Genomic DNA, 13,369 nt, shown 5'->3' on the forward strand with positions numbered 1-13,369 from the left:
GGGCAACTTTCTTAGCAATTGGAATCATGGGGCAACTGAATTTGACTGTATTGTTTCAATAATAGGATCACATTGCACAATTAGATAGATAGATAAATAGATAGATAGATAGATAGATAGATAGATAGATAGATAGATAGATAGATAGATAGATAGATAGATAGATAGATAGATAGATAGATAGATAGTTTTTGCTAAAGCAGCAACAAAAGGCAAACAGTTACACATTATTAAAAAACCCACAATATGTAAAATATGATTACCTTTGTCACATGTCATAAGTATCTTAAAATCGATATATATAGATGTTAGGTTGATCAATTTATACTCCGGTATGGATTATTGGAGAGAGTTATTGAAAATGAGAGAAATGATTTTGAAAATACTTTGGATTAAAATAGGTTATAAAAAAAAATATGTGTTTTAATTTGGCAATATACAAAACAATCTGAGTCGGATCAATATGGAAAGCTTTAATCTAAAAAATGCACAACATATGACCCACATGGTAATCCTCATTTGGGGAGACTGACTGTGCTTTCTATATAAACTTTGGCTTTTCGTCAAATTAAGCTAAAATGAAATGTAATTAAAATAGATTATGTTCTTATTGCCTAGAAGACATGCACAAAGTAGGCTGAATTGAGGTTACAGAGGAATTATCCTTTGTTTTAGCAGCATAGCAAGGTCACACAAACAATATAGAGTAGAATGGGGTCCTTAGGGATGTTAATTTGAAGTGAAAATTCAATGATTTTCAAGATTAGCCCTATTTATACATCAAATATTAATCTGATTTTTATTAACTTCAAAAAGCGCATGATATTGGCCATTAACAGATAATGGTGAGAGATTAAGCTTTTAAGGCATTTAGTGAATATGAAAGAAAAAAATCTACTTTTTCTGAGCCAAACAAAGAAAAATTGGCCAATTCCAATCTTTGACTGATGGTCGGTGCCTTTATAGCGGAATAGTATGAAGTCAATGATGACATACAAAGACTTGGTTGTCAGGTGGTTCGTCTAATCAATTGAATTATCACAAATTGACTTTTTATAAGTTAGAAAACAACAGCTTCTACAAGTATTATTCAAAATAGCTCTTAATAAATACACATCTAAATGTACCACAAATATGCAAATATATTGATGCATATTTTGTATCAGTCGTCACACGTTCGCATTATTAGACGCTATCAAAGAGGTTTAGCAATTGACAAAATATTCCCGGTAAAGCGGAGCAGGGACAGCCTGGCGCCCGCTCCGGCGCCGCGCCGCGCCGCGCCGCGCCGCGCTGCTGCTGCCGCCGGTGCCAGCCTGGTAAGTAGATCCGGACGTGCGCAGCGCGGAGAGATATTTTTTCAAGTGGGAGAGAGAAAGGAGCGTGGTGGGGAGCGAGTGAGTGAGCGTGGAAAAAACAGAGCCTGCCGACTGGTGACAGAAGGAGTAACGGAGAGGAGAGAAGTCCACGTATTACCATGCGGAGATTTGGACTACAGAAACTTCATGCCAAACCTCCGAATATTCGAGATTATTAATAATAAGAGAGGTACGTTGTTTCCTATCCTAACGGGCTTCCCTTAATTGGCCGCTTTCGCATCTTTTTAAGGTGGAGAAAAGTTGACGCTATTGTGAGCTTCGGGCTGTGGAAAGCAGCCGCTGCTGCTCGCCTCCTCCACAGAAGTTTGCTGCGAACAAAACAAACTATTTAAATCCAACTTCGAGATCACAAGCGCACATACCGGTCACTCTGAGGAAGGTTTTTACGCTGTTTGCTCCTGTGCTGTGGCTTTTCGTTTTTTATAAAGCAAATCTCTGCCCGGCGCTCGCTGCCGTCGTTCCAAGCAGTGAATGGGAGAGTTGGGGGATGGGGCTGGAAATGAAAGACTTTCCAGGCACCTAACTTATTATCTTCGACTGTTAACTTTTATTTCTTAACCAAAGCAGCTTACGTTCGTTGCCAGATGCATTCAAGCAAAAGGTTCGAATTACAGACTTTTTTTTTTTTTTTCGGGGACTGGAAATAGAAACGAAGTTGATGTGAGCGTTTCACAATGCGCTTCCTCAAGATGGTTCTTTTCATACCTGCAGGGAGTATTTTCTGATTTAAGGTGTGTTTGCTCTCACACCGCGTCACTTATTAACCTGCAGAAAGCCTTAATAACTGAACCGTACCAGGGTGATTTGTGACACGCCAAAAGTCAATAATGTATTATTTTTGTGTGTGTGTATGAGAAGCATTCCTGCGCAGACATGGCAACGTCTTGCTTTTTATTTGTCTTTGTATGGACTCCCACACAGCCAGAGGGAGACTGGAAAAGCGGCTCCCAACAGTTTCCCAGTCGCCGCGGCGCTGATTTTTCTTCAACCCCTTCATGCCGTACAGATCGCCTCTGTTTATTTTTCTTCAATATTTCGCCTGCATTTATTACATTGCAGTTTTACAGCTGCCTAGAGAGCTTTCTGTAAACTCAGTCACTTTAGCTTTAGATTGTCACCAGCAGAACTTGAACATTTGATATATTTGCTTTGCTATTTTATGTAAATGAAAGAGATATTGTGATATACCTTCTTGAAAGTCAGGCGTTTATGCATTATTCCAATGACATGACAGAAGCCATCAGGGGCCTTATTGGAGTGGTTTTACTTTGTTTTTCTTAAGTTGCATGTTTTCAATCAAATGCATCTTTATGTTGCCGCATTTGACTGTTTATGTACAGTAACACCTTTGAGCCATGTGGCAACTTTGCATGGATTTTCACCAAATTATGCAACAGTCAAACACATGAAAGCAGTTTTTAAAGTGGAGCAGGGCAGAACGGATATGCCAGATTATATTATCTGTAATCACACAAATGGCAAATGTATATAAAAACTCAAACTGATTAGTAGAAATCTCTTCATAATCCTTTATGAATTTTCCATCCAATGTTGTGCTTTGCTTCGCTGCTGTGTCCATCTTGGAGAAATCGCTTGTAACTCAAATGCAACTTTGGCACTCCACAATATGCCTTAAAATGTTTAAAGAAACTGCTCATCCTTCATAACGTTTATGAATACCAACTGATCAAGGTTAAAGTTGATACCTCTTGTGATGTCATCAACCCATGTATGCACAACACCAGACAAGTATTTTTATAGTGCTTCTTAAAAACTGAATGTTTTTTAAATCCTGCAGTGGAAATGTACACTTCACTCCCCAGCTTACATTTTATTTGATCAGTTTACATTTTATTAGAGTAAAAGAAAATGCACACAACCCCTGTCTTTAAAAGTAAGGAGTGTCTATAAATGGTGTTCTCTGCCTTATTTTAATTCCAGAATATAAAATATGTGAAACACATTTTACCCCTTTTTATTTATTTTGGGTATGCTTTACACATTTGAGTTGACTCTAACATTGAGAGGGTGTATAGTTGCTATCTTGGCAATGTGCTCATAATAGGCGCACTGACAGCTCAGATCTGTCATCCGATTGGCTGCTCTGCTTCATCCTATTTCCACATGGAACATCAAGCCACTCACCAGCCTGGCCCACATTTGTTAAGTCATTTAAGGTAGTCTGGTTTCTTGCAATTGTTGTCTTTAATTGTGATCCCAGTTGATGTCTTCTATCTGTTGAAATTAATTATTTTTTTTCTGATGTTGCTCTGTTCCAGGTGGCTCTGTGAAGATCCCGGTACGATGATGGGGAAGTTCTCAGTGGCACTGCTCGTTCTGCTCCTGCAGCTCTTTTCTGGCTGCACAGGAAGCCAAAGGTTTGCGAGGGCTGCCTCCATACAGTTCACCCACTCTGTTTACAATGCCACCATATATGAGAACTCTGCTGCTAAGACCTACCTGGAAAGTCATACCAAGATGGGGATCTATGTCACAGACCCATCGTGGGAGATACGGTACAAAATAATCTCTGGGGACAATGAGAACTTGTTCAAAGCGGAGGACTACTTGTTGGGAGATTTTAGTTTTTTACGAATAAGGACCAAAGGAGGCAGCACTGCCATTCTTAATCGAGAGGTTAAAGACCACTATATGCTCACTGTCAAAGCTTCAGAGCGGAGCACCAATTTGGAGTGTCGCACGAGAGTGAAAGTGCAGGTACTGGACACCAATGACCTGAGGCCTCTCTTCTCACCGACATCCTACAGCATCTCTCTACCAGAGAACACGGCCATACGCTCAAGTGTGGCCAAAGTCATGGCAACAGATGCAGACATCGGTACGAACGGAGAGTATTACTACAGCTTCAGAGAGTGGACGGACATGTTTGCTGTTCATCCGACGAGCGGGGTGGTGACGCTCACCGGCAAACTGGACTACTCTGAGACAAAGCTGTACGAGCTGGAGATCCTGGCCGTGGACAGGGGCATGAAGCTGTACGGCAGCAGTGGCTTCAGCAGCATGGCCAAGCTTACCGTGCGGGTGGAGCAGGCCAACGAGCATGCGCCTGTGATCACTGCGGTAACCTTGTCGCCCTCCGATGCAGATCACGACCCGACGTACGCTGTTGTGACAGTGGAAGACAAAGACCTGGGACCAAATGGAGAGATTTCGTCACTGAGCGTCGTGGCCGGCGACCCACTGCAACAGTTTAAGGCTGTAAGAAGCAGCCCTGGGAGCAAAGAGTATAAGATAAAAGCTGTGAAGGAAGTGGACTGGGACAGCCAGCCATTCGGATACAACCTCACCTTACAGGCAAAGGACAAAGGCACCCCACCTCAGTTTTCGTCTGCTAAACTGGTACACATCACCTCTGCGGAGTTCCAAAAGGGTCCGCCGGTATTTGAAAAGGCAGTCTACAGAGTCAATCTGAGCGAATTTGCCCCTCTTCACACACCTGTGACGATGGTGACAGCTGTGCCACGATATCCCCATCAGAATTATGCCTTTAAGCACAATTCTGACAAGAACAGATTCAGCATCAATGCAGATACTGGCTTAATCAGCACAGCAGGACCAATCAATGCTGATATTTCGGCACAGTATGAGCTAGAGGTGATCACCAGTGACAAGAAAGCAGCCACGAAAGTGATTGTTGATGTGATTGATGTGAATAATAATGCACCGGAGTTCCAGCAAACATCCTACAAGGCCAGTGTTGATGAGAACGTACCTAGTGGGACCAGTGTGGTAGCAGTCAAAGCCACTGATCTAGACAAAGAGGAGAATGGCTATGTGACCTACAGCATTACCAACCTGAGTCCCCAGCCTTTTGTCATTGACTACTTTTCTGGTGTCATCACCACTTCAGAGGTCCTGGATTATGAGCTCATGCCCAGGATTTACAATCTGAAAGTCAGGGCAAGTGACTGGGGATCCCCTTTCAGAAGAGAAGTGGAGGCATCGGTTACCATAACGTTAAATAACCTGAATGACAATAAGCCTTTGTTTGAAAACATTGACTGTGAGGTCACTGTGCCAAGGGATCATGGGGTGGGAGAGCAGATTACAACAGCTTCTGCCATAGACGCAGATGAACTGCAGCTTGTACGGTACTTCATTAAATCCGGGAATGATCTTGATCTATTTGAAATGAACCCAAACTCCGGCCTGCTGTCACTGAAGCGCACACTTAGTGAGGGGGAGGCGGCAAAAGTGTCATTTCATAGTTTACAGATTGTTGCAACCGATGGGGAACACGAGACTCGGCCAATGACCATGAACATAACTGTCATCACAGCACGCAAGCCCGTCCAGGTGAGATGTGTTGAAACGGGTGTCGCCACCATGCTGGCCGAGAAGCTGCTGCAGGGAAGCAAAATCCACGGCCAGACTGAGCCAGAGGATACCTACATGGACATTTATTCAGTCAACCGGTACGCCCCTCTGTTTGATGAGTCTTTCCCAAGTTTTGTTGAAGTTAGAGAGGACCTTCCTGTTGGAGCTCGGGTCATTCATTTAAGTGCAACAGACCCAGACAGTGGCTTCAATGGAAAATTAGTGTACGTTATTTCAGGGGGAGACACAGAAAGTCGTTTTATTGTCGACATGGAAACCGGTTGGCTGTTAGTTTACTCTCCACTTGACCGTGAAATGACAGACCACTACACCCTCAACATTACTGTTTACGATCTCGGGATACCACAAAAATCTTCTTCACGCCTGTTGGACGTGAAGATCCTAGACACCAATGATAACAGCCCTCAGTTTTTGAAAGATTCCTACTCGATTGAAATAAGCGAGAGCACAGCGGTTGGGACTGAAATTATCCAGGTGGACTCAACAGATAGGGATCAGGCGGACAATGGAATTGTCAAGTACTCCATTTTAGGGGGCACAGATCATTTTGCCATCAATGAGATAACCGGAGTGGTGACTGTGACGAAGCCGCTGGATCGGGAGCGCTATCCGTTTTATGTTTTGAAGATTGCAGCACGAGACCAGGCAGTGAGTGAGCCTCAGTTGGTGTCCACAGTTCCTCTTAAAATTACCCTGGAAGATGTGAACGATAACCCTCCCAAATTTGTTCCTCCTAATTACCGTGTTAAAGTGAGAGAAGACCTTCCTATCGGTACTGTAATTATGTGGCTGGAAGCGCACGACCCTGACGTTGGCGCTTCCAGTCAAGTACGGTATAGCCTGATTGATAATGGAGATGGCCACTTTGAAGTGGACAAACTCAGTGGAGCGCTTCGGATTGTCCAAAATTTGGACTATGAGACTAAACAGGTGTATAACCTGACAGCCAAGGCCAAAGATAAAGGAAAGCCAATATCTCTGTCCTCGACCTGTTTCATTGAGGTGGAGGTGGTGGACGTGAATGAGAACCTCTACAGGCCTTTCTTCCGGTCATTTGTGGAAAAGGGATTTATAAAAGAGGACGCCCTCATTGGCACTTCTGTGATGACTGTTTCAGCTGAAGACGAAGACTCAGGACGAGACGGAGAGATTCGCTACTCCATAAGAGATGGATCTGGCTTAGGATTTTTTTCCATTGAAGAAGAAACTGGTGAGTGCTTGTGTTATATACATCTATTTATTAATCTAGGAAAAGTCAATAAGTTAAATGGTGTTTGATTCATTTATCGGCAGAAAATAGTGGTACTTTTGGTTTTGTTGCATTTCATGAATCGCACAAAATACCAGATTTGTAAGTATTTCACCTATCGACTGCCAATTAACCCATTAGGGGAAACCTGCCATCTGTTGCCAATTGATTGGTACATCATTCAAGAAAGTTTGGATAGTTGACTTTGACATGTTTTCCTGTGTGAAACTGTGGTCTAAGAGAGTTTCCTTTTACAGGCTAGTTTCTTATTCCAGTCATTTTTTTTTCCTTTTTGTGAAAGAACTGATGGCAGGAACAGATGGAGCAGCTGTTTCTCAGACCTTTGTGTGCATTCCTGTGTAGTTACCTTGGTTGTAAAAAGATTTGGATTGATTTCACTTGCTTTTTTTCCCAACCAACCTTTTATGATACAGATGCTTCTCAAAACAATTTCTGATATAAAAGTTTTCCAGTTTGTTTTGACTACAAAAATCAGCTCATACTACACTATATTCTTTATTATTATTTTATGGATCTAGCTAAATTAATGTTAATACATGCTCTGCTGTCTTTAATGATTTCAACAGCTGACTCAAATTATGTCCAAATATTCAGCCTGGAATGCTAATAAGATCACCTGAGTGAGAGATGGAGGACCTCTTTAGCTGCCCTTGTATTTTTTTTTGTTTCACTCTTAGCTATCTTAAAGTGACTTTTTCTCTATTTTTAATTAAAGCTCTCTTTCTGCTATACATATTTAATATTTGACTGAGGCAGTGAAACGTTATGTATAATATATTGGTTTTGCACTTGCAAGTGCATGCTGGTTCATCTCAACAAGGAAGCCAGGAAAAAGCAATTTATCAGTTGGCTGCTTCACCTGTTTAAGAGACGGTTTATACCTACGGGTCAATTGAGATGCATGTGAATAATTCAACAGGTTGACAGGAAGTCTCTCCAGGGAAACTCTGTGGGAAAGACCAAGCTGGTAAATTCAGCATGGGTTGAGTACTCCAGGTTGTTTGTTTCTGTGATTGTTCTGAGATATCTAAAATGCAACACAATTTTATTTTATGAAGATGGATGCTGGAGTATATAAACCCTGGACTAGATATTGGATAATTGTGTGCTTAGAAATGGTTTTCTGTGCACTCATTACAAAAACTGTGACATATGTGGCACTGAGTTACAGAAAAGATTTTTAACGGGAGTCTGTATGGTCTTACTTTTTATCGCTGAGTGCTATTTCCAACATCTGAACAGCTTAGAGAGTGAGAACATTTGGAGAAAAACAATAAAAATGTTTACAATTTAAGTTGTTGAGTACATATCTTGATGTAGTTGTAAACTCAGTTTACAACTACATGTAAATGTAATCATTTAGACAGAAATCAGTCACCTGTAATTTCCCCTTTTAGTTAATTTTGCTCTGTTTGAGTAGTACAATAAAAACGATTTCCATTTATCATTTTAATTATAGCAAAATTAAAATTGCAAGGAAATTGGTCCTTTAAATATTCAGAACATGCTACACAAAAGTGACAAATTTCACAATTATTCTGCTTTGGAAGCAATATAATTTTTTTACTACTGTAGGGTTTGATGAAACCATCACCATCCAATCAGCATTTGAAACCTGTTGCCCATATGGTGTGACATCACACATTGCAAACATACAACTCGTCTGGTTAGTCTCTGTTTTATGTCTCTTTAGAAATGTTATTTGACAAGCGAGACAGCAGGAAGTGTAGACATCAAAGGAGATGAAGGACAATAGCAATTTTCTACAGCTGCATTCTGTTGTCTGTTGCACATGAAAATCAGACTGCTTACAAAGAAAGAGAAGCAACGCTGGCAGAATTTTGGAAGATTTCCTTGAACTGTCGCCAAAATCAGCATATTTGCCTGTTTTTATGTGACACACAATGAACTTCTCAGAATAAAGTCAGGAGTTCTTGAACGATAAAATTATAAATGTTACATAATTTACTTTATCCTTGATCCTTAAAGTCAGATCAAGCACTTTCACAAGATTGAAAGGCCACATCTAACATCAAATCTGCAGCGAGACACAAATTCTAAGCCCATAGCTGTTATCATCTACTTAATTTCAGAGGCCTTTATTAAGTGATTATCAAGAGGTGCAATAGTAGGCTTGTCTTGGGCTGGGTCCTGTTATTATGATGTATTTCTGAGGTCAGCAGACAACTAAGTGGAGCCGAGGTGGCAATGCCCCTCCCAAGACTTAACTAGATGAAGGGTGAGGTTTGTTAACGGAGCTATACGTGTTTGGAATATACTGGGAGCTGCACCTGCATGTTGTGAATTCTAACCAGAATGATGTAAAAAAAAAAAAAAAAAAAAAAAAAAGGAAGTCTGCCCAAAACCAAACACCATCCAGCTATGAAATGTGTTTCCCAGCAAGGTTTCTTGCCATCAGTCCGCCCGGGGAGCCGATAGCAACTGTTTTCCCAGACATTCTCTCCTTTATTAAAAGCTCTGTGGTCACTGGATTATTGCCATTTTAATTTAAACAGAGTCTCATCATGGCTTCCTCCCCTGCTGTACACCACATTTACCTTCCAAGGCTTCTATTGATATGTTTGCTTCAAGCCATTTTCAGTTTGTGGCACACTTTCCAAGTGTTTAAATCATACACATGCAAAGGTTTCATCAACAAACAGTATCAGTTGGTTTAATTCTTAAATTGAACTGGACAGTAAAGTTTGGTCTTGCTTTGAGAGCGTGTTCTGTTTAGTTGATACTGATATTTAGTTTTCTTTTACGTTTATCTGGCTAATTCTTATTGCGAACATTTGAAAACTTATTTGAGGCATGTTATTTGACAGATGGAAGAGTTTGAATTCAGCCAAAAATGAAAGAATTAAAAGATTATTCATGCTCATATGCCAAAGTATTTGTTTCCAACCTCAAGTCGATATTTATAAAAGCACATACTGTTTCCTGATAACCTTATTGATCAAAAATGAGGATGTAATTTTGCAAGTAAAAAATATTTAAAGTGAATCAAGACAAAATGCTTCAATTACATTCTCTGATGATATACTTACCTTATTTTGTAATTTGGGAAACCTTGTCACCTCTAAAAATGCTAAATAGCAATATGTAGCAATGGAAGAATTTGTAGATGATCAATACTTTTGCATCTTACCATTTGACTGCATTTCCATTTTTTCTTAATGTTCACCACTTTCTATTGGATGATTCATTTAAAGATGGAAAATTGTTAGTATTCAGAGTTTTGATGCACTCAAAGACTAGATATTAAAAAGACAAGATTTTTATCCTGATGAAACTTTATTGACAAATGACTTATAATAAACAGTCTGTGCAGGAAGTACTGTTTTTGTACAATAACTGCTCTATGTGTGTATATATAGAAGTACAATATTGAACTATAATTTTAGTTTCAAACTTGTTTGGAGCTGAAACACAAGCACTTTCCCTCACCCCAAGGAAAAAGTAAAGTTCTTTTAGATTTAGATTTATAAATCACAATTTCACAACTCCGAATTTTAAGTTTTGGAGTTGATCTACTGCAGTGGAGTCCTGAAGAGTTTGCTTCCAAATTAGCTCTTATTTTTCCTCCTCCTTTTATGTCTCTTAAAGCCATTTTGTCAGACTTCACGTGAAAACAACCAATTTGCTGTCTGAAGGGCCGACGGCGGCAAATGAGCTACTAATCTTGTGGTTGACAGATGAGTGCGGTCACAGCAGAGCTAAATTTAAGGATCTTGCAGCAGTCAACCTTAGTGTTTGCAGAGATCACAAAGGCAGGATGCATCAAACTGAACAGAATAAGGAGAGATCCCGAAACCTTTACTCCCTCTTACCTCTACTTTATACTTTCACAGTGTTTTACTTCTGGTTTTTGCAGGTTGACTTGAATTGATCAAAAAGAGAGAAACAACGTTCCATTATTTGAAAAAAAAGTTGTGATTTTATTAAACCCAGTCCTCCTAATACCGATTTTTATAGCTTTGCCCTCACCATGCAATGCTAAGCTAAATATTTGGCTGTAGCGTAAGGCACTGAAGGACTACATGCTATATGTAGGTCAGGTGTAATCTTGGAAAAGCTGTCTTTGCATGTAACTGCCTTGAAAACGTGTCTGTTGAAAATAAGTTGCAAACATTTGAAGTGTTAATAAAATTCCCAAAAACGGGAGGCAAAGAGAATAATATTAGATTTACCTCATAAACAGCCCAGTTAATTTCTTAAACTGAACATATATACTTTTGCATCAGTTGTTAAAAGTAACTGTTGATTTATGTTGTACTTTTAAGTTTTTATTATCTATTTATTCAGTTGTAATCTTTTTATAATTTTATGGCCCATGCTTCTGACAAATTTTAAGTCTAATTGTCCATGCAATCTTTATATCCGCATTACATTTAATTTAATAGCTGATGCTTTGTTTTGACTCATTTGAAGTTCTTAGTGTTGCCCTGGTTGGATATGAAAAATGCTTCAACATTAAAGACTGACAGCTGCTGGAGTGGTGGAGGGAGATGACTTAGGCGAGGAGGAATTAGAGTCTCGTTTGTCATTCTGTCATTGCTCTGTGACCCAACAAATCATTTATTGTATGTAAAGCTGAAGAATGTAACAGATGTAAGAAAAAGTGTTTCATATATTTACTAAAACTGTCACTGTGTCGTGACAGTAGAACATGAAACAGATCATTTGTAGATAACAGGAACTCCTCTGCCCTAACAGTCAGAAAATAATCAATCAGTGGCAGGAGGAGGGTCTTGGTGATGTCAATCACATTTGTGTATGTGCTGCTCATTGTGCTAACAGCAGAACAAACATTACAAGAAAACTGTTTATCTGCTGCCGTCAGTGGCCATGCTAAGTAGCTTGAGCATTCATGTCAGACTCGAATGTAATGAAATGACTGTAGCATAGCAGAAGCAAGGGGAGAGTGTATGAGCAGCACATACATAACGTTTATTGATAGAGCTAAGACCCTCCTCCTGGCTCTGATTGGTTGTTTCTAGCAGACTGGAGTACTTCTGCAGATGGCAGTAATAGGAAGCAGAGGAACTAATTTTCTTTTTTTTTTAAAATTTTTTCATCATTTTTTAAATACTGGTTCTTAAATCAGAAATGTACAGAAATGTATCCAAATATCCAATCAATTTTTTTTCCTGTAGCTTTCCTTCAGATATCTGGGAGGCAGTTCACAGCAACAGGTGGGGGCGGGTCACTGATGTGTACCTTTATACTACATAGAGTTGGATTAAATTCTGGTCTGATGTGGTATCTCATTGAAAGCAGCACGGCTTCATACAGCTAGCAATAAAAGAATGCTTATCTTGATGAACCCGGACAAGCCCCCACTCCTCAAAGCATGCCTGATTCATCTTGACACACCTTAAGTCAGTGAACAATTCACTGATAGTCTTTTAATTCCAGTGAGTAATCGTCTGTTCATTTGTACGTTTACCTCCAGTCATTTAATAAATCGTTTTTTTTTTTTTGTCTTAGAGCAGCTTTCAAATTTAGAACATTTAGCTCTGAGTCCAATAAGATAAACTGATGTAAGCATCAAGAATGAAACCTACATAAAGGACAGAGTGCAGGGAAGAGGCTAAAGGGGTGCAACATAAGGAGAAGATCTCTTCTTTTTTCCGTCTGTGCAACATGAAAGAGAGTTTTTGCTGTCTGAGGAGCTGAGCTCCAATTAATTAAAAGGTCGCATAGCTACGAGTAAGTCCCAAATAAATAAATAAATGGCCAAGTTGCCGATTGAGCAATTGTGAAGCAGATGCAGCTGCAAAGTCTGCAAACAACAAACACATTTCAAGAAACTCAGGATTAACTTGTCAACTCTTAATCTTTCACCTTAAGCTCTGCTCACAGATTTTACTGGTGATGTTTTGGTTTGAGATGCTGTTTATAATGTTCAGTGACGCCCTGGGTTCTGCTTTGTAGTTGTTGCTTTTCCTGCACTGCACCATTCTCACACAGGAAAAGGGCAAACAAATGCTGCGGTGATGAGAACTTACTCTGAAAATGTAATCAAAGCCGTTGTGTCCTGGTTCGAAGTGAAATCACTGAGTGTACAGAGTGACCAGAGCAGAGAGCGCTCATTGTACATGAGAAGCAGATGCTGGCTGTATAATGCATGCACTGCCCTTTCTTCCTGGATAAAATATGCATTGGCCTTTCACTTGAAGCTGTTCGCAGCCTGCGCCGCAAAAGCTTTCTTTGTGAGAGTAAACGAAAGCAGTTTGACGGGTAATGAGGAATTTCTCTTCCGTTTCAACAAAAAATGAACTTTCTGCTTTATTTTCGAGCGCTCCGTGTTGTACGGACTTCTTTCCCCAGAAAACTCGAGTTGCTTCTCGTGCAT

At 40.0% G+C, this 13,369-nt stretch overlaps 1 protein-coding gene across 7 annotated transcripts in view; it reads left to right on the plus strand.

The window, feature by feature from the left end:
• Window positions 1-1,435: 1,435 nt before the first annotated feature.
• fat1a (FAT atypical cadherin 1a) overlaps window positions 1,436-13,369 on the plus strand; it is a 90,437-nt gene continuing 78,503 nt past the window's right edge. For all 7 annotated transcript variants that reach the window (XR_008607820.1, XM_055056351.1, XM_055056346.1 and 4 more), the window contains exons 1-2: window positions 1,436-1,548; window positions 3,659-6,948. Coding sequence is in view for 6 of the 7 variants with exons in the window: in XM_055056351.1 (XP_054912326.1) it covers window positions 3,684-6,948 (3,265 nt within the window). In the remaining variant the exon portion in view is untranslated. The remainder of the gene's footprint in view (window positions 1,549-3,658; window positions 6,949-13,369) is intronic.

This window comes from Poeciliopsis prolifica, unplaced genomic scaffold, assembly GCF_027474105.1.
Source record: "Poeciliopsis prolifica strain line A6 unplaced genomic scaffold, Auburn_PproV2 SCAFFOLD045, whole genome shotgun sequence".
In the NCBI taxonomy this organism is placed as follows: domain Eukaryota; kingdom Metazoa; phylum Chordata; class Actinopteri; order Cyprinodontiformes; family Poeciliidae; genus Poeciliopsis; species Poeciliopsis prolifica.